General features: G+C 39.2%; 1 protein-coding gene across 4 annotated transcripts in view; it reads right to left on the bottom strand.

The window, feature by feature from the left end:
* Window positions 1-4,936: 4,936 nt before the first annotated feature.
* Window positions 4,937-22,376, bottom strand: part of SAMSN1 (SAM domain, SH3 domain and nuclear localization signals 1) — a 150,215-nt gene continuing 132,775 nt past the window's right edge. For all 4 annotated transcript variants that reach the window (XM_046940198.1, XM_046940204.1, XM_046940208.1 and 1 more), the window contains 5 exons: window positions 20,341-20,461; window positions 18,802-18,953; window positions 16,346-16,552; window positions 15,506-15,656; window positions 4,937-6,160 (listed from right to left, as the gene is read on the bottom strand). In XM_046940198.1, the coding sequence (XP_046796154.1) occupies window positions 5,955-6,160; window positions 15,506-15,656; window positions 16,346-16,552; window positions 18,802-18,953; window positions 20,341-20,461 (837 nt within the window). In that variant the 3' untranslated portion in view covers window positions 4,937-5,954. The remainder of the gene's footprint in view (window positions 6,161-15,505; window positions 15,657-16,345; window positions 16,553-18,801; window positions 18,954-20,340; window positions 20,462-22,376) is intronic.

Below are 22,376 nucleotides of genomic sequence, written 5' to 3' on the forward strand. Positions count from 1 at the left end.
CACTCCATGCAGCAGGAAATATTAGACAAAAAGATTATTAAACTCATCCTAAGTAACGTATTCCTGGGATTGACCAAAGACTGTCATTGCATAAAGCAATTGTACAGCATACACAGCCAGCAGGCATCACAGTTTGATGCAAATAACCTCTTCAGGGGGTAATGTAACCCATAACCTCAGTTTTGAGCTGTGAATGGGAGTCAGAGGCATTGCCATTCTGTTACTAGATATGAAAGAACCACTTCCCTCTGATATTAAAGAAGGTGAAACCATTCATGATGATATATGAAGCAGTTGGGAAGCTGGCATTAAGACTGTATTAGGATAGACTCAAAACTGCAAACAAGGCACTGAAAAGGCTCGTTTCTTCCATTATATTTGCATCACAGAGTTTTGTGTGTGTGCCCTTGCATGTGCAGCTGTGGACAGAAAGAGCTAGACTGACCCTGACCTGTTGGAACAGCTAATTCCTAGGGAAAGGGGCAGGTTGTTCTCATACTCTGACCTTAGCAACATACAGAAACTAGGCTGACTGGTCAATGGCATCTGAGGTCTTTTTCATTTTATAGATGGTAAGCTGTGACTTCCCCACATCACAGGAGAAACTGGTCACTCAGTGGGAGGCATCAGGGAACCCAGAAAGTAAGGGTTTTTCAAAAATATTCTTTTGCAGCAAAGCAGGTCTTGTCTTCTAGCACCAATTTCTCATCCTAATGTTAAGCAACCATTTTCATCCACAAAGGGTACAAATCATCTTCTCCCAACTCCATCACTGAATGGGAGACAGTGAATCCACTTGTGTTTCTGCCATTATGGACTAGAGAGGGGTACTTTGACTAGCAAGACCTTTGACATAGTTTCCTAGAGTTCTCTCGCTAGACTGGTGAATTATGGGCTGAATAGCTGGGAGATAAGGCAAATGCAAAATTGACTGGGCTTCTGGGATCAAAGGGTTGTGCAAGTGTTCCAGCTGGCGGCCACTTGAGTCCCTCAGAGACCAGCTGGTACTAATGTAATTTAACGTCTTCATTAATGATCTGGATGATGGGATAGAGTGTGCTCTCAGCAGGTTAGCAGACACCACCAAATTGGAGGAGGTTGGTTAATATCCTGGAGGGCAGGACTGCTTTTCAGAGGTACCTGGATGGCTGAAAAAGTAGGCTGATGGGAGCTTCATAAAGGTACACAGAAATAAACATGAAGTAATTTAACTCCATGCAACAGAGCAGACTGTCTGTAGGGGACTTTCTATGGGAAAGCAGCTCTGCAGCAGAGGCCCTAGTTGTCCTGGTGGACAAGAAGATGAACGTGAGCCAGCAAAGAGATATTAAAATAAAGTTGGTAAAAAACTGGCCTGTGTTGCCTAGAAGGGCTGTGTGATTTCCACCCCTGGAGGACTGCTGGACATGATCTGAGAGACCAAATCTAGCTAGACTCACATCTCTAGATTAGACTAGAGACCCCCAAAAGTTACTTCCTACCTCTGCTGTGCTGATTCTATGATGACAGTAAAGGTATAGACAACATCTGTAGAGGATCATTTGTGGTAGTCTTTGATACCAAATGTACATTAGAAAATAAGGATATGAACCTCTCATGTGAATTACATTTTGACATTGTGGGCTTTGTATTGCCCCATAATAGCAGTAGCAAGCAATGTGCTGTTGGATAGTGGAATGCTGTATGCAGAGAGACCTCGAGGACCACAAGGCAAGTGAAGCATGGGGTTGGATGCACAATACGCACACAATTATTGCAGTGGAGTTCAAATAAGCACATAGAATGCATAGTTGGCTGATGCAAGTTTTCTTCTGATGAAAATTCAGTGAAAAACGAAAGAACTTATAGGCTTCCTGGCACTGAAAACATTTCAGATTTGCATATGGACAACAAAATATTAGAAAAATGACTTTCTGAAGGGTGTCAGAGAATATAGAAATCTGCACTTTCTGACCTGATGTACTAGCAATTCTGCAATGGTATCCACCAATACACTTTGTGTTCTGCTGCAGATAGGAAAGGGGATTGATGGGCACAAAGCTTGAAACAGAGGTAAATGACATGAATGCAGGAGGCAAGAGTTGCATTTACATTTGAATTCCAAGTGTTCAACTATAATAAAGTGCTCAGTAATGTTTGTATATGTTTGTTTTCATAAGTAATTGCATCAAAGGAAGTCTCTTCAAATCATCTCTCCCCACACCTGCATTAACAGTGAAATAAAAACACTTACACTGTATTTTGTGTAGCAGGAGAAAGAAAGGTTCTGAATTTCAATTGCATATGATTTATACAAATGCATTTTATTGTATTTCAGCAACAATTTCTGGAATTTCAAGCTTAAAAATGACCTTGTTCATTTCGCAGTCCTTGTCCTTCCTGACTTAACAACTGTCTGAATACACTTATACATGTTTCAAGCTTTCCTCCCCAACCTGTTTGTTTTTAGGTTATTTGCTTTTGTGTGTTTCTAGCAGTAGTTGAAAAAGAATAAAGTAAAAAAGTCTCCTGTAGATTTTCCTTTGGAATGTCCTCATCCAAGTATTCATTCATAACTCTGCAAAATGAATGCAAACACTCCTCGTTTCTAACCTCTGTGCTGATCCTTTTATGTCTACTGGCCTTCAGAATTTTGTTGGCAAAACCTAGAGAAGGGGATGCTGATTCTCAGGATCTGCAGGCCAGCCTGCCTGGATTGTGGGACTATGGTCCAGCACACTGCCATTCCTTTTGGTGACAGAGAAACCCTCCTTTAATGTACCGCTAGCTGGGATGACAAACAGGGCTGAACGTGAGGCAACACTGCAAACAGCAGTGTTAACTTTGACCAGAGGTGGTCCCCTGCAGATGTAGGGTCAACACCACCTCAACTTTTTTGCTTTCTGTAGCTGCTGGCTTTCTGCTGAGGGTGAGTGGCTGCACACATGCCAGCAGTGAGCCCTGCACCACAGCCCCGGAGGAAGTCACTGCACCTGCACCACAGTCTTTGCAGCGGGGAAATCCCCACCAGCTGAAGGCCACCACTGGCCGCAGAGAGATTGGCCCTCCTGGCTTTGTCTCTACAGTTCCAGGCTGGTTTTGCATCTTTCTGTATGCTTTACAACTGCGGGGAAGAGCAGACTCTCAGTTACCCCTGAAAGAAAGACTGACAGATCTTGTAGTCCCCCTCAATCACAGAGGAAGGTTTATAAAAATGAACAGGGGCTTCACACCACTGTGCAAAGGGTAGAGAGGAACAACACCCCATCCACTTGCTCCTTTCATGTGTCTCTGGGACACTGCAAAGATTCCTCAAAAGCAGCTCAGTTCTCCATCAGACTTTCTCCTACAAATCCTAGAATTGGAACGGGTTTAAAAGGAAATACATATGCATATATTCATATAAATTATTCAGATTAGTCAGCATGAAAGCCAGCCAGAGAACTGTTTATGCTCAGGCAGCTTAATCCCAGATCAGTGTGATTAAGATGACCACTGAGAGATGAAAGGAGGTTGGGTACACGTCATGTAAAAAGCACATTTTTTTTTTCCTTTGCGGTACCAAATTTCCTCTTTTTCTCGGAAAAGCTTGAGAGGGCGGAAGTTTCTCAGTTTGAGATCTAATCTGCTCTGCCGTCACAGGAGGTTACAGATGCGTTGAATAAGCCTTCAGTTGACACATTTATCTCAACAAGAAGCCCTTTGGACAAAGTCTTGCTAATTAGAAGCCGGAGCGGTTAAACAAAAGCTTATGCTCATGGTTAATGACTAGTTAACCTCAGATGTTAGTTAACCTCTTGCCATCAGTCTAAGTTTGTGCAGGGTTTGACCCTTGTGAAAAAACAGCAGCTGTTGGGTGTTTTGCTCTGTAGGTGCCTTGCCTGTGTTTTTGTAATTAGCTAAGGAGACCTATTTTCATTTGCAAACTCATGGAAACAAACGTTCCTCAGAGCATGTCATTGCACATCTCCAGTCTCTGTGGTTGTTAGTCCTTGACCCAGCTAGCTTATGGCTGTGTCAGAATTGTATTTACAGGCACCTCAAGGTATTTTTTACAGGTTGAGTACTATCACAGATGTCTAGAGAAGGAATACAAAGACTGAGCATCTCTGCCGCAAAAGCCAAAACGTGCTCATGTTAAATGAACTCAAGCAAAATTATTTTCAGTAGTCCTTCTCTAAGATGAAGAGATAGCAGAAGCTAATCCAACAACATTACTTCAGGAAAAGTTAGTGAAGTCATATTAAGTAAGCACTATGTGTGATGACACCATAAAGGTTAGAAACACTTAAGAAAAAATACAGCTGCCTGATACAAGCAGTCACAAATTCAATCCCTTGAAAGGCCTGTGTGTTTCCAAGCACATCTGGAAATATGGGGTCATTGCTGCTAAATAATGACAATTGTTGACAGACAAAGCATAAGAGGAGAGTTAAAAACAGAAACAAATCAAGCAGCTCCCAAGCTTGTTTACTCTACTAAGCCAAATTTATTTACACCAGATCTTATAAATGTATGCACTTTTCTAAAATTGATGTTTTTATACTGTAACCCTCAAAGCAGATCTGTCTGACAGCAGTAGCCTTTTGAGGAGTCATGAAACTGCAGAAAGCGTCGCCCATGGGAAGAAAAAGAAAAGGATAAGAATTTTCCACTTGTTTACAGTTTCTTTAGAAGTTCTCTTCTGGGGTGGAACTTTCCGTGTTTCATCTCTCGAGAAAGTGATTTAAATTGTCAGGAGTCTGTGGAAACTTTTTAACATGAATGCGGAACGCTTTAAATTATGAAAATGATGTGACTAATTGGTGAGCAGGAAGTTTCTGTATTGATTTGATACCGAGATGATTACGCATGATAAAAATGCTCGGTGGATTTGCCATTTACTGTGCTGGTGTTAGAACAGAGCAAGCTTTAAAATCCAATGACCGCATTAAAAATCAAGTAGTTTTTAAAGGGCTCAAATGTATGATTTTGTTTATTTTTGAAGGAAGAAGATAGGCAGATGTAATGTGTATTCTAGTGCAAAACATCGTGGGAGATGACAATTAAATCTCATATAAACGACAAGAGTGCACGATAACCACATTAGCTTCTGAGTTCTGTACACAAACAAAAATACTCAATGAACAAAATCGACACCATGCACAAAAGGCGAGAGCTGCACAAAAAATAATAACAAAAGCATAGCACCGAAACTGCTGTTTGTTTGTTTGTTTGTTTTGTTCCAAGCTTGCATTGACTTCAGAATGCTTGGAAAGAATGAGAACAGTTATGAAAATTACAATGTACAAATTGGCAGTGCGTAAGGATTTCAGATGACTGCACTCTCTAGAAGATGACGAACACAAAGAGCTGGATTCAGACTGACGCGACAGTTCTTTTGTACGCCCAGGATAAAATGTAAGACAGCCCCTTTAGAGACCATTTTGGAGAAGAATAGCATTAGATAGCTTTAATATTAACAGGAATTAGGTTAGTACTTTTCAAAGTAGGATGCGAATGTATCTACTTTTTTTATTATGATGATACATCAATGCAAATATTTTCTGTACACATCTCAGCAAAACCCATCTGAAAAAAAGACACAGTGTGCTTAATCAATCTTTTAAAAACAAATATATACAGTATTTACATTTTGGAGAGTTCCACAACTTAATATTTAGACAACATATCACTACCCAAAACAATTCCCTAACATTGTACAAAATGCATTTGCTGTACAAATATATATAAATATATATGCATGAACTTCTTCAGTGAAATGTCTGTGGATTCATTGAAAAGCACGAGATACTGTTATTATCAGCTAAGATTTAGTTCTCAAATGTCCGCATATTAAGCATCTAGAGCATTATAGATCAGACAGAAGTAGATTTCCAGTGTTGAGAAATATTCTGTTCTGCTCTTGTACCAGCAAATCTGCTTCACTTATCTGATTGTCTGTTCTGAGCATCTGCAGAAACAGCTTAACAGAATCAGTTTGACTCAGTGATTGTTATTGACTGCACCATGTCAGACAGGGTTTCTGGGTCTACTTCTTCTTTACCATTATCTGAATTTTCTGATGAGATGTAACAGCCGGAATCTCTTGGGCAGTCATTTAACTGTGATTTGTCAAAACTGTGCTGAGGGCTTAAGCTCTGTGTCTCCTGACCACCCTCACTTATCTGCTCTTGTTCATCTGGAAAGAACAAAATAAGAAAGAAATAAGTGTCAGAATAAGTATCCTGTAAAACAGTTTGAGACAGCAATGTGGCTGATCTTGAAGAACCATAGAAACAGAGTTAGTAATATACACAGGCTAGATCAATATCTTCTGTCTATTGGAAACAGAAAACAGCATCAAAGAACTAAAAATGTGATGACACAAGCACCTAAGTTGCTGTTGAGGTTGGCTTTGATCCTGTGCTATGTTGCTCAGATGTGAATGCCTGAGGCTTTGCCTGCATCCTTTAGGCTGTGCCCAGGTGCACCAGTCACCCACCAAGCACAGTCTGAAGGTGTGGCAATCGGATCTCCAAAAGCACTTGACTTCTCAGTGGGAATGGATGGCTGATAGGAACTTCCTAGAAACTTCCTTTTTGGTGTCCAAAAAGATATTTTCCAAAACACAAAGGCCTCAGAAAAAGCCAAGATGCTTAATTCTCGCTGTATGTTTTTTGAACACTGCCTGAAAACTAAGCAGAATCAGATAAACTCGCAAATAATTTGTCCTTGTTTAACTGCTGCATGACTAATCTGCCCAGACACAACAATCTGCACCTCAGGAAGAGCATCGACAGGCCTCTCAAAAGAGCTCAGCGAGCCGACATTTTGTGGACAGGATATCCCTGTATATCATGTATCTAATATACTTTGTGGTTAAAGTTCATGCTCATATTTTCTAGCTGTAAAACACGTGATGTTCACTCACAGTAAATTTCTTCAGAAAACAAGCTATAAAATGTTAAATCTCTCTCTTCCATTCTCTTTCATTTCCCATTGCTCTCCCGTAGCTGTGCTGTTACTTCAAGCTGTGTCTTACTTTCCAATCAAAGTATGAGAAGCAGGTAGTACAGGAATAGATTGCTTCACCTCAGATTTCAAGCCTCAGGAAAATGGTACATTTTTTATTTGGCAAAAAAAAAAAAAAAAAAAAAAAGGTCCTTTATTTCAGCCAACTTGTTCCTTCACGGTTATGTAGTTAGCTTTGAATCTTTCGTCAAATTGAAGTTGTCTCAATTCAAGTACAGGCAGTATGGAAGTCCTAGCTTAAGAAGGATTTTATCCCTCCTGAAAATCTAAATCTGGTTCAGTTCCAGGGCAACAGCCTAAAATTACTACATTTCTGAAAGGAAAGTGTTGAGACATTTGTTTAAACTGTTAGAAATTATAACACAAGAGAGGTTTTCACTGTGATTTGTTTGCTTTAAATATTGTGTATTTAAGAATAAATTAGAAAGCAAATTAAAAAAAACCAAACTGCTCTGAAAATGTTGAAATGGAACAGTGTGACAGACAGGGCCTTCCTTCACCGTGTAAACGAGATCCCAGAGAAATTATTTCACAAGGCGTTTTGATACATTTGAGAACACTTGCAGGCCCTCATGGACCTAGTCTTGTAGATTTGTTAGAACTTACTAATTCTATTTAATATTTTCTACATTTTAATTACCTAATTAAGTTATCTAATCCAACTTTTGAAGAAAAGAATCCAAAGTCTCAATGTAGTCATTTTTGCATTAAGTCTGAGGCTATGGGCATAACCTTATGTATTTAAAAAAATGATTTCTGATTACTTTAAATATTTTCCAAGGAATAGAAATCCCACTTTGTTCCCCCATAAATTAATGGTTAATTGCACTTGCATGTACAAGTACACATTTCAGCAGATTCAATAGATGTCTCACCTTAGGGAACGTAGTCCACCACATCAAATGCTACCTATCTTTGTAGGGAAAATATGTGATCAGATAGGCTCCGATTGATTTCTGATTTAAGTCAGAAGAGAATTACAAAATGAATTACACCAGTGAAGGTATTAATGCTGCTATTAGTAGCAACATGAGTAGTTTAGCACAAACAACAGCAGATGCCCCAGTAAAGCCCTGTCTAAACTGTGTCATTAGCCCCTTGCTCCCGTTCCACTGGTGCCAATAGGTCCCAGGCCTTGGTCACTGTGGGCTGACAGAGCTCAGGTGGCGGCTGCAGGCCGGGTTCCCCTTCCCCCTGCTGTAATCCCCGATCAGCCCTAATGCTACTCGCTAGGACTTTTATCAGCTTCTGGGGCATCATCTGCTGCCCTGGAAAGCAGTGACCTAAAAAGAGTTAATCCTGTTTACATTTTCAAGGTCAAAGAGGAATCTCCATCCACTTTGTTTGTTTTGCAGTGGGTAAGAAGACCAAGTAGCTGGTCTGCTGCAGTCAGTATACTAGTAGGCTGCAAGTACCTGCAGTCATCTAAGTAGTTTCCTACGTGAAAAACAGATCCTGTCTTATTTTTTAGCAATGCTTTTCCTTCTGTGTTCTAGGGACAAAGACAGAGGCTTCATCTGGAGCTGAGATTTTTTAAAATCTGAGTTTAAATCATTTTCAGGAGAATGTATGTTTAAGAAACATGCAGACATGTAACACTTCTGTCTCCTCCCAAAACACTATCAGATTTTTTTTTAACATCATAAACTGAAAACCAAAAATGTGCAGGTGTTTGAGAAAGTGAAAATGTTGTATTTTTGCTTTTCATTACAAACAGGAAAAGTTGGATAAAAAAAAAACATATTTAAGAAGACAGGACTGAAATCACTCTTCAGCTTTTTTCTTTGCTTTTGATTCTTTTAATGACCGGACTTAAATATAACGTAGCAACTGCTAAACCACTTAAAAGTATGCTGAGCATTATAAATATGTGTAGCATATAGATTTAGGCGTTCTGAGAAAAACAGCTGCTTTTGGCTTTTACATTCAGTTCTATTTAACTCCTTTCCCTAGCAGGTACGTGTTCAAGACCCACACTAGTAAAGGTAAGTTTACTGTCTAAATCATTTGGACATCAGAAAAAAGATATATAATACACAGGAAACAGGAATTGATAAAATTAAACTGCCGTTAAATGCTGCAGAATCATCAGAAACCACTATCTTATCAGCAAATGGAAGCCCTGTTATTTTTCTACAGTAAAGCAGTTTCATAGAAGATAAGTAGCTTTCAGTCACTGTTATCAATGATATTTTACAAAAGTGTCCAAAATATGCATCCTTTTGACACGTATTTTCTAATACTACTTCTGACTCCAGGATGATATGCAGACTCATGAAAATAATGTTAGGCCTCCAGACTTGATAATGAATGCGTGACACAGATATATCTTCCTTGCTATTAAGATTTTGGAAATTAACATTTTTTATCCAGTGGCACAGTTGTGTATGACAAAGATTTCCCTTTTTCTTTACCAGCTTTTCCCGCTTTTTAAAATCAGTTTAGAGTCCTGGTTCTGAAAGCACTTTAAGCTTAGGACTAAGTCAGTGCTGCTCTAGAATATACTGAGGTCACACTAGCCCCAGTGCCATTATGTCAGTTTAAACCAGATGAGTGGTGGGAGGCTTAGATTTTGTCTTGGAGAAATAAGAAGGTCAGACTGCATTAAGCTGTATTTCACGACCATGCCCTCTGAGAGTTTGCATTTATGAGCTTAGCCCAGAAGGTGAAAGGGGCTATAAGCATGATGCTTTAGGTTGAGTTGCCTTCCCGGATGGTGCAGTTAGTGACCTATTGAGCAGCGCAACAGAATAACTAGAATGGCACATGTCATCAAGGCTGATGTTAGACCTCCTAGTGAGGTATGAAAGACACACACCAACCTGCAGTGCCTGTGACAGTTAGACCATTTGATGTTAGGATGAAACAAAAACTAATAAAGCACCAAACTCAGAAATGATCATTTTAAAGTAGTAAATGTACCTGAAGGAGAGAAATGTGAAGTGGGACTGTATACACATGCAATACTTCAGAGAATCAAAGGAATAAACTTTTGGTGGGTAATTATAGACAAACAAGGTGAAAAAAAACACCTCACTGAAGTCAGTGGCATAGCCAGGAGTTGGGTTTGATGATCTTTGGGGGTCCCTTCCAACAGGCTACTCTATAATTTTCTGGCAAAGATTCTCCAGCACTCAAAGTACAAGAGGGAGGGATACTGAACTGGTATGCAAGGAGAGTCTATGGTAAAAACAGAAGTGAGAAGCTTCTTTTTCTCTAAATTCAGGGATCAAGCAGATGTGTCTGGAAAAAGGTGAAAAACACTAATATCCATACAAGGCTGCTTTTCCTGGGGAAATCTGAGGTCTTCATGTAAGGAATGCAAATGAGAACTGAATGCTGTGTCATCAGCTAACTACTAGCTTGCTGTTCAAATACAATAAATAAGAAATAAATCTTATATGGCACTGGCAGTGGGATTTGGAGTATGATTAGAGACTTAAAATTGAAAAGTATAAGGAGGAGGTAGATTTGGGGAGAAAAGAGTAAAATAATTATCCCCAAGATTGCACATACGCATCTTTTTTTTCCCTATATATGAACTGTACATATATATCCAAAGGAATCTAATTCTACTTTCACTCAGAATAGCTTCAGACTAATATAACCTATTGGACTTCAGCAATGAACTTTTTTACTTACATCATCTAAGTGAGAAGAGAATCAAGTCTATTTTACACACACAGAAATGTGTGTCCTGGGAAGCAGTCAAGAAAAAAAGTTGCAAACTTCTTTTATTACTTTATTCATTAACCATTCAGCAACTGCTTCACTTTAAAAATAGCATCCTACAAAAGCAGAGACATCCATCTCCTGTCTAGAAGCCATCTGGGAGAAGAATGGAAAGCTATTAAGAAATACTTTATGAAAAAGAATTTTTTTTTCTTCTCCAGCCATGAATTCATGGAAGCCAATCACTTTGTACCAAATATATAGGTCTGATCAACTTATGGCAGATCTAAAAAGAGATGTGTGGGGGTGGGGAAGGTCAAGAGAAGCTCAAAAGACCTTGTCGTTTTACAATAGTCTTTGCTATATGACATACTTGAAGATGGTGAATTTGGTTCTTGGCTCATAGGAAGGTTATAAAGAAGGCTGTGCAGTATCAGGAAGAAAAAACTGTTTTAAAAACACAAAGTAGTAGCATTTTCTAAATAAAACTTAGTTTTTAATTCTTGTTGTGGGATGAGCAAAATGATTACTCTCAAATTCATCTGGATCTAAACCAAATGTGAGATGAAAAATTCTTACTGCCCAGAGTCCTGTGTTTTGGACAGTCTTAAGAAGCATATAATGGGGAAACTATTGGTGCAAGTACTTTTGCTGGAAAACACAGTAACTTTATTCTGCAATATGAATTATACAGTCTCAAGCATATAGCATGAAGAAACTACTTAGTGTAGCATAAAATAAATGTCAAGAAAAATAAAGACAAAAAAGAAAAAGAAAAAGAAAATGCCCGTAAAAACAACTGTCAACTTTCACTACATCAGGTATTGCATTAAAGAAATATTAAATCGTGTTTGATCACATTTATAGTAGAATCAGGTCAAATAAGGCTACCTTCCTGCATACTTAGCCTTTATGAATAGTATTTGAGCCAAAAATCTCATAAACCTTGCATTTCAAATCTGGAGCATACATTCATGGATGACACTCCATCCATGAATCAAACACATGCTTCATGGAAGCACAAATATAATGCAAAGTCATGGAACTGCTCCAAGCTCTGTGAGAAAGATGGGATTAAAATAGTTAAATATGATCTATGGCCTTAGAATTATTATTATTTTTTTAAACAAAGCTCATTAGAAAAGTGAACTTTTACCTGGAAAAGTGCAGAACTTCTATCTAGAACACTCTTGGCCAGTAAACAGATTACCTTGTAGCTGTGGGTAATTATGCTGCTCACTTCTAAGCAGTGCAGAAAATCAATTTTAATTAAGAAATCATTTATGCTGGACTCAGTCATGCCCATTTAGGAAAAAAAATATTGACCTAGGAAAGTTCAGTTCAGATGCAGAATTCACTTTCACAGTAACACTCAGCTCTTTCAACTCAATTTTCCAATTGGACTGACAGAAGCACAAAGAGGTCAAATGATTTGGACAAGGTCAGACACATGCTGAGCTTTTGCCCAAGATCATCTTGGCTCTCCATCTTTCATGATAACTACCTAACAGATGGCTTCCATCAACTTCAGTCTTTAATATCTTCTTTTTTTAGAGCAAGCTGTTAAATTTTGTTGTTATTTGTTTGCTTTCTGGAGAAAAGTGACTTAATCCCATGCTCCCAATTTGTAAGAACTCTATTGTGATATTTAAAGTAAATTTGCTAATGTTCAATGTACAGGAAACGTAAGGACCTTCTAAGATTTGCTCCTTGCATGAGTGTATGTAGAATATTAAACAGTTAAGACCTCTTCAAAAGTAGAAAACTTTGGTGCCATCTTTTAAAAATGCAACGTGCCTGCTTGCTATCCTTTTTGCTCTACAGGGAGTATAAATAGTAAACCACATCCTCACAGTCCCAGAATATTTTGACACTTGGGTTGTGTGTTAAAAACCGTATGTTTTGGTTTTGTTTTTCACACTGATACAGAACTCTGTAAATTTACAAACTAGCATTTTTCTGTAATTCTTTTTGTTAAACAGTGATACAGAAACACCTGCAATAAAAGGTGCAGAAAATGTGGTAAGGCTATAATTACCAAGAAGTACACTCTAGTCAAGGGCAAACTAAGGAAATTAATGTATTTTCACATGATTTCCAGCTCAACTCCTGCAACACAATACTTGGGAAATTTAACCTTTTCTTTCCCACATTCACCCTATCACAGCCTCTATGTAGACAGCCCTTCAGGAGGCCTTTTATAGCCACTCATCTCACAAAGTTATAGACCAGAAAGAAGTACTGATCCTGCTGGGCAAAGGACACCATTTAAATGCTTCTCAAATGTGTTTGCAAGAAACTTACATTTCTGTGGATGCTGAGATATGACGTAGAGTGTAAGAGACTATTCTTTTATATGATTGACTCAAAGTTTGCTGAGAAACAAGTCCAGGCAAGTCCTGGGCAAAGGCAGAGAAATCTTTTGTCTCGAGGACACTGATGGGCAGGTCCTGGCTAAGGATTGTGAAATCCTCTAAGGAGCACAGATGGACAAGGCCAGGGGCAACGAGAGAGAGATAAGCTGCTGCTAATGGCCAAGAAACGGTCTTTTTGTGTGGACTTATCTCAAGGAAAATGGCCATCTCAGGAGGTACGCACATGACTCTTGCTCAAGCACCCAGGAATGTCACATAGGCAGCAGAAAATAGAGGATAAAAGAGGGTCCAACAACCACGACGTGGTAGAGGCTTATCTCTCACCACGACAGACTTGAGGGGTTCTCTGCCATCTGATCCTTCACCACAACCGAGAGGCTGATCTCTCATGATCTCTCACCACGACGGACTCGAGCTTTCTGCCTTCAGATCCTTCTCTACGGACCATTTGCTGACGGACTTCCCTGGGCCTGCTACCTGAGACCTGCTGCTTCCTCCCTGACTTACTCGGCGGCTTCTTCCTGGACCCACCCGGTACCTGCACCCTCTCGTTGCCCAAGACCAGCCTCGCTGCTCCTGCCCTTCGGCCTCGGACCGTCGGAACGTCGTGCAACGGGACTGCTGCCAGATCCTGGTGGTGACTATCCCCGCTTTACGCAATTCTTGCTTCTTTCTATCTTTTCTATCGCTCGCCTTCCCTTCCCCATCACCCCAATCCATAATAGTGTCTGTCCTCCCCTTTCCCCATCTCCCTTATTAACATTTGTAATAAACTGGTCGGACCAACATTTGAACCGTTGTTTCTTAATCTCACGCCGGGCATACATATTTCAAAGAACCTCCTCTCCCTCCTATAAATTGGAGTGTGACATTTTTTTTTTTTTTATGGCGTAGTCGGCAGGATGCCCGCCGTGAGAGTGTTGTCCTTCCAGATAATAGTCTGAAACTTTCTGTGTGTACCTCCTGGAGTTGCAAGAAGCGATACTTTTTGATAACTTAGACGTGAGCACCTCTCCAGGAAGATCACTTCATACTCTGAAACTTTACTATTTATGTGTGTACCTCTCGAGGATGTATGAATTTTGTCTAATTGCATTTATTTAATACGTGTGTGCCTCCTCGGGAAGACCTCTCTGCATTTTGTAGACCCCTCTTTACGTGTGCGCCTCTTGGGGAAGTAAGATACATATTTCTTGACTTAAAAAACGTGTGTGCCTCTCCAAGAAGTTTACTCACTTTGCTGAAAACTGTTTGCTACCTGAGACCTGCTGCTTCCTCCCTGACCTGCACCCTCTCGTTGCCCAAAACCAGCCTCACTGCTCCTGCCCTTCAGCCTCAGACCGTCGGAACGTCGTGCAACGGGACTACTGCCGGATCCTGGTGGTGACTATCCCCGCTTTACGCAATTCTTGCTTCTTTCTATCTTTTCTATCGCTCGCCTTCCCTTCCCCATCACCCCAATCCTTAATAGTGTCCATCCTCCCCTTTTCCCATCTCCCTTATTAACATTTGTAATAAACTGGTCGGACCAACATTTGAACCGTTGTTTCTTAATCTCACACCGGGCATACATATTTCAAAGAACCTCCTCTCCCTCCTATAAATTGGAGCGAGACACAGAGAGACCCCAATATAGAATGAAAAACAAAGTCAGCAGAGAAACCAAGAAAATTAGAGAAAATCTATGAAGGAAATTGAATGGATAAGGCAGCCAAAAATATTCTTAGAAATTCAGAATGATTAGTGTACAGAAAAATTTGAGTATATCTGTGTCTTCAGATATGTGCATATGTATTGTACATGTTCTGGAGTGAGAAATGGAAAGCCACCAATACTGAGGACAGAAAAACCAAACAGTAAACAAGAACTAATATTAAACATCCCAGGAAGGCAAGGATACCTGTTGTTCCAGGTATCCTTTTTTCCTCTTTCAGATGCTTCTCAGTTGAGAAGCACATCAGATAAAATAACTGCTCATGATAGAGGTGAGTATGCACAAAAATTAAGAAAACATCTCCTTTTTTGGCCGAGTATCTAGTTAAGCTGAAGTTTCTAGTAGCTTGTCATAAATTCTTTATCATACTTGTTAAGCACTAAACCCAGAGTTTGGAAACTTTGATTTTCTGCAGTTGCAGAGATCTTTTGACTTTGGGGAAATCATTTAACCTCTCTTGGGTTTGGTTTCCCCATTAGAAAAAGAATTGTTTTCAAGCAGCAGTTGCTGTCAACCTCTAGATTAGGACCTATCAATGGGAAATCTTAAATCATTCATTTGTTACTAGGACAGTAATCATGTATATATCTAGAAGAGATGTAGTTATCCATCAGGACAAATAAGTAAATTATTCAACTCGATTTTTCACATTTAAAAGAAAAATCATTAAATAGATCAATGTGAGAATCGCTATTTCTTTGTCTTTCTTCAGATAAAGTGTGCACATGACTCTTAAAGCTTAAACACTTACTGTCATTGTCCTGTAGATTTTCAATTGCTGATAACAATCTTGCCCTGTCCTCTGGGTTTGAAATATTCAATTCAATCAGGTGACTTTCGTGTAGATCTTTTAAATCCTCTAGAGTTTCATAGCCATTTAGCAAGAGGGTTGAGGTGTATTCCTACAAAAAGAAATGAGCAAATCCATCACTTAAACAAGCACTATGTTTAGTAGATGAATAGGCACAATTTTTCTTTTACTCTTTCATCAGGTTGAAATGGGCTCCACTTTTCAGCCAGTTGAAGATGTCTTTTGAACAAAATTAGAGAATGAGAGTGAGAGGACAGAGGCAGAGATGCCTTGGGATTCTCTTGACCATCCTTCACCCGCAGCTGAGTTATCTACCAGAGCCTGGCAGCAGATTGGATCAAGATAGGATCTGGACCTAGGGAGCCACTGAGGGAGAAAGGCACAACAAGAGCATAGTGCAAAAAAAACTACAGCTCCACAGTTCATGCAAAATTGGAAACCTAAATTCTAAACATTAGCAGCTGAGTTGCACTGCAGTTCTGCCCAAGATTTCCACATAGTCACACACTTCCTTCCCTAAGGCACACAGTCACAGGCAAGTTGCAGTGATTTAGCAAGTCATCATTGAGTCTCTCTGCATGGAGCATTTTAGCTTCACAAAATCTTGTGATAAAATGTAGTTATACATGCCACTCGTATCAGAGACAAAGCTTCTTTGCATAGCTGACTTAAAAACTGCTGAAATCCACCATTCTCATTCTACTTCTGCCTGTAAATCACATCCAACCAAAGTGCACAGAAATTAAAGATTTCAGATACAACAGGGAAATGTTTGCTGACCTGCAGATGGACACGTTCCAAGAGTTCTTGCAGCGTTTTAGGCTTGTTCCTTTTGCTTCCTCTGTGCGGTTTTATCTTTCTGGGTGCAGCTTCCTCTTCCAAAATAATATCCACATAAATGAACTTGAAGTTTCCTACTTTGTTGTTCAGCATGCCTGTCCATATGCCCATGGGAGTTTTACAGATGATATCTATAATGTCTCCTTTCTGGAACAATAGAAATAAGCACAGAACTGCTTACACACCTGGTTTATGTGACATTTCCTCTGTAGACCAAAATCTACACAGGCAGCACAGAATCTTAACTAGGTAATGTGAAGTAGCTTTTTAAAATTATCTGCATGTAGTTCTTTTGCTTTTATAAAATCCCAGCAAAGTGTTACAGGAAATAGAGCTTGTCCTTATCTCCAGAGCTCTGCAAAGGAGAAGAGAGCATAAGCAACACCTTTCAACCTTTTGTGCTCCACTTTGTCCCTGAAAAGGCACAGCACTGCATCCAGAAAGCAAGTTTTGCCATCAGTAATGGGCATAGCTTTGACAAAAAGCAGGGTAGCACAGTGAGGTTATTTTCCAAGTGCTTTATGCAGCTGCTCACCTAGTTCTTTAACCCTAAGCCACTTACGAAATTATCTTAATATCCATCGTCCCAGGGATTTTCAAAAACTAATAGCTGAACTAGATGAAAGGTGGACTCTTACCCTTATGGTAAGAAGAACATTTAACTCCCTATGTATCTTAATATCTTCATGACAATGCTTCTCAAAGGACTGAAAATGAGTGGGAAAATAAGGGAAACACCTCAGCAGACAGACCTAAAAACTTCAGTTCTCCAAGTTTGCTCACGCACTCAAAAAGGCAAGGGAAAAAGATGAGTGACAATATAGCAACTTAAAAAAGGCTTGTTGGTAAAGGTGTTCACGCCAAGATGTGGGAATTGGATTCTCAACTCAAAACAACAGGCATTCTGAGTAATTTTGGTAGTAAAAAGACTCCCTTGTAAGTCATATCCTCTACAGAGATTGCTCCCATGATGGTAGATTTGAGTCTGCTCTTCTGGCCAGATACTACGGAACTTACAAAACCACTTAATATCTTCTACATCATTCTACAATACTTTCTACAGCAAATCCCTACATACACACTTAATTTGGAAGACTGTTGCAAAACTGAAAAATCAAACTCAGTTTGTTAACAATATTTTTACTATCTCTGAGATTTTTAAATGTTTCTGTTCTGGGCAAGAAATGGTGAGTAAATAAAGCTGTCACCCTAGTCTGGTACAAACCCAAGTGTGAAATTCACTGTGTTCAAATGAGCCAATTTCATTAGAATACGAAGCTTAAAGCTATGAGCAAATTTGAAATGGAAACTAAACAAACATTTGTTTAAAGCTCTATAAGTACAGGTATTGCTCTACTTATTTATACAGGGCTCAGGAACTTTAGATGTGGACGCTGATCAAGATTAGGTGGTAGCTTTAAGGCAAGCTGTAGATGCAGCCTGAATTCAGATTCAGGGTACTGGAATTTATTGAGATATTCTTAGGGCATTTCAACCCTAAGTATTAGCTTATAATTATAAAATACACTACCCCATTGATTTTAAAAGTAACCTATGCAAGGCAGCAGAAATTTACTGTTTCATTACCTATTAAACTTTTCTGAAAGAAAGGCCATAGGCATGTGTGGAAGTGGAGGGCATGTGGCGAAAACTGCAAGTATTGGCTGAGCAATTGCTGTAATATAGGCCTGAGAGGAAAAGAAGAAGACCGCAGTGAGATATAGATGAGGATCTGGACAAGAACAGGCTATGAAGAAAAGATGTTGAAGTGTGGATGCAGTCTTTGTAGGAAGGTGTTTACAGAGAGAAAAGAAAGTTGTTCAGATTACAGTTGTGCAAATTTTGAACAATAATGTTATTGATTGTATCTGTGCATGGATGAAGAAGAAAAAAGCTGGATCCTCTTAGTTATGCTTATGTATCCGGATCTCCTTTTTCTCGCTCCCTCATTCTGGACACCTCTGCCACGATATCAGAGACAGAGAAAGTCCATAGTTCAAAAGTATGCTTAAATGAAGGCCTAGTGGAAAGGTGGGCTGTTTGCATTAAAGTTAATGAGTGCCACCAAGATTGTGAGGCATCCTAGTTCAGGAGGAAACTTCACATCCCATGAGACACAAGTTTTTCTTCCTCCAGATCTCCTAGTATGTAGGGGGCAACATGAATTTTACCTGAGGAAAGCCATGGTGAGGTACCTACTGAATCTATGCCTTAAAAAGGTGCTGTCAGAAATAAGTTATTACAGAAGCTTAGCAGAAACAGATCTGTTCTGCTTTTAGAGTGGTACATGTGCTTAGGAGTTAGTTAAAAATGTTTTAGTAAATGCGTTCTCACACATAAAACATCCATCTCTGATGTTCTCACCAGAAAAGGAGAAATCCTGGTGGTTGTCTTACCTTAATTTTCAGAGAGTCCGTGTCATAAGGACTTGGCGTGAAGTCGGTGTGCACTTTGGCTCGGCCGCAGAATGGCCCACTGTAAGGGACTTCATCATCAAACCGGAGGCTATCCCTGTTGCTTGTTCCATCAGAGCAGCTGGTCACCCCACCTTAAAAGAGATTCAAGTGGAAATTGAGATCTCCTGCGCTAACTGTGCAGACATTCCATTCTGTACGGCAGCAGAGAGGGAGGTTTTTAAAGGCACAGAATTAGAAAGAGTATACTTCATATGGTTTTGGACACATTCCAGGCAAAATGCAAGCAAAAAACTATACTGTAAGAAACTAGTTGGAGATCATTCATTAACATCTTCTCTCCAGTAATCTTTTCCTGTTGATGATACTAATAGACTACACATTTTACTTACAGACTTTTTAAAATATTACCTCTGCAGATTAATATCATGTACTCTAAATGTGCAATTTAGGGAATTAATTCTGCTGAACTTCTGTTTATTGAGAGAAATGAAAACAAGTAGTGTAGAAGTTATTTTATTTCATTACAGAGTGAGCTAAAGCACCAAAGGAACCTGCATTGCAGAGGGAAATTTTAATCTTATCAACATTTCTGCCTGTCATTTTATCCAAGTTGAGCAATAAAATATCAGCAGAGTAATTCAAGCAAATTCGAGCAAGCTCTGCAATATCCCATCCAAATATGTTTTTAGATAAGAGCAGCAGTGTGTTGGAAGTAAACTCTCATATACAATTTTCACAAATCACATCATATAAAATGATCATAAAAATGTTTTTGTCTGAAGTGATTGCTTAAGTGTACAGCTTTGTCTCAGGGCCAGATAAGAGACTAAGTGCAAATGGCTGGGACTTCAACTCAGGGCTCCTCTCATGGCTCACGTGAAGCCTGCAGCAATGGCACAACAATGTCACCATGGACAGCTGTAACTTGCTGCCCAGTGACTGTCCACATTTGAGCAATGAATAGACAGGTGGAGGGAAACTCCACTTCTCATCAGAGGCTCCAACAGCTCGGCTGGGGGAGGGGATTTAGTGGATTTGCAGAGAAGCAGATTGTGTCAACAACATCATCTGAAGCCACCAGCTCAGGCTCCATCACTCTTTATCTCAGACTGACTTCTCACATTCTCTGTCTCACATCTGCAGAGTGAAGAATAAGCCCACAGCCACTACTGTTAGAGAAAATGCTTCAGTGGCTACACTCAGGATTTGTAACTCTGTGGGTGCCAGCACTCCAGCAGTGCTAGCCCTCAAAAACATTCCTGGCATATATACCTGTTTCATTCCCTATAATCCATGTAATTTAAAATAATAATAATATCTCCACTCTGAAAAACACTCAGCTTATTTCAGGAATATCTTCCTTAGCTGCCACCCGTTTGATCAGATTATACTTTTGTCTGCCAGACTGAAGAGTGCACTAGTATCACATTTTTAATCACTGGCTCTGATACCTCAGAATTCAGAAATAACCATATTGAAGCTGTGACTGACTAAGAAGTCTGGATATCTTGTACTTACTAGATGAGCTCTGGCCACTGTTTAGACTATAGAGACTTTCCATAGAGTCACTGGCTTTCAGGGAGACCTTCTCAGTGTGTATTCCACCACCAGGATCACTGTCATCTTTTCCTTCTTCATTCTTCAACAAAAAGAATCAGTTGTTAACCACTAAGAGATGTATTTTAGAAAATTTTATTTTCCTTTTCAATTGTCATTGCACTTGAGGATTTAATCATAATTACATTTTATTAAGAACCATCTTATTAAGAAGTTGATGTCTGGATATCTATCCAGTACAGATCTATCTGGTACTAAGGACGCCCAGTACCAGCACTTCTCTGTCTCTTCTCTGTCCCATTCAGTTTCATTTCTGTTCAAGTAGTTCTCCATCTCAGAAGACGCAATATATGACAGCAACACAATGGCTTATAATGAGAAATTTGCCAGTAGACAGATAAGATAGTTTTTCTAATTGTCTCTGAAGAAGAAGTATAAAGATTGATTCTGCAAGCTCATAATGAAGGGCTAGCTGAGGCATCTATGGATTGTGTTGAATTTCTGAAAATCATGGGCACTTAGAGGCGTGCTGGCACCCTAACAAGGGCATTTCAGAGACAGCTTGCATGCATATACGGCATCCAGTGTTTTAGCACCATGCTCCCTATCTTGCTCAACTTATACACTGGCCTCAAAATCCAGGGCATTCCAGAATTAACAGATGCATGTTTCTCTTACAAAATCTAATGATGTATGAAATTGGTCCCTGGAGTTCATAACATTAAATCACGCTTCAGAAATCACTGCTTATACACTTAAGGAATTTAAAACAAGAAGGTCCGTATTTCAATCACAGCCAAGTTAGGGATGATGTAACAGCTAAGTGAAATAATCATGAGCTTTCAAAAGTAGGACTTTCTTCAGCGGATTGCATCACATCGTCAACGTGCGCAATACCTTCACGCAACTAAAAGATCATGCAGTACTTAAAATGTTACATCATACTTGGAAAATGTTAGTCATTCATCAGTTCACTGGTGGAGTCCATTTGGATGGAGTCAAGCAGGTATGAAGAAGAGACACGTGCATGTATATACAAGGCATAGCACTGAAATTAAAGACTACATTGGTTTTCAGCAAGGACAGTGTTTGTTACACCAATCATTGGCACAAGCCATAGATTAATCAGTGGACCAGAATTGATTGCCACCATCTACGACAGGAATGAAGATCAAAGTAGATGTGTGTCCAGCCATACAATTCATTGAATTCCTGTCATGTAAATAGTTGCTGTAAACAGTCGGATGTTAGATGTCACAATTCTAATTTTTCTTTTTTATACTATAAAATTCATGGACTGCAACCTGCAGAACTTTAGCAAAAAAACCCAAAAAATACCAACTAAGCAAATGAATTATGAACCCTTGTCTTTGGCCTCTAAAACTACCTAATGATATTCTGTTAAACGCATTTTTTTTTTTTTTCAGTTTGTGAAGTTTTTTGTTTGTTTTCCCTTGTTATTTCATGCTGACACACGTACGAGATAGGATACATATCAACTAGATTTTTTAGGGACATTTCATTTTTCCTTATGAGTTTTAAAATTCAGAACTGAAGGACATGAGATATTGAGACAGAGTTTACAGTGTGCAAAATAGACAATATTTTTATGTTTAATGAAGATAGCTTCACTTGGATTAAATAAGGTAAAAGCAGATAAGTCAAATGAGTTGTCATGCTGTAGGATGCTGGCTGACCTCTATAAAATGGACTTTGGAAAAAAAATTAGTATTTGAAGATAAATTCTTCTAATGAAATTTTTTGTGCAGGTTGAGTATCAGACTGACAACTAAGTACATCCAGTATTTACCTGTTTCCATATTAAAAGACTTTTTTTTTTGATGCTTACGCAAATGTTTCATGATGACAAAGCAAAATTCAATGATATAAAGATCCTTGGTCTAACTTGATCCTTACCACGTGATGCTATAATGGTATCTGTGCATGTGTTTGTACATGAGCATGCATGGGGAAGGAAGGGCATATACTAAAAGCTG

Source organism: Gallus gallus, chromosome 1, assembly GCF_016699485.2.
Source record: "Gallus gallus isolate bGalGal1 chromosome 1, bGalGal1.mat.broiler.GRCg7b, whole genome shotgun sequence".
In the NCBI taxonomy this organism is placed as follows: Eukaryota; Metazoa; Chordata; class Aves; order Galliformes; family Phasianidae; genus Gallus; species Gallus gallus.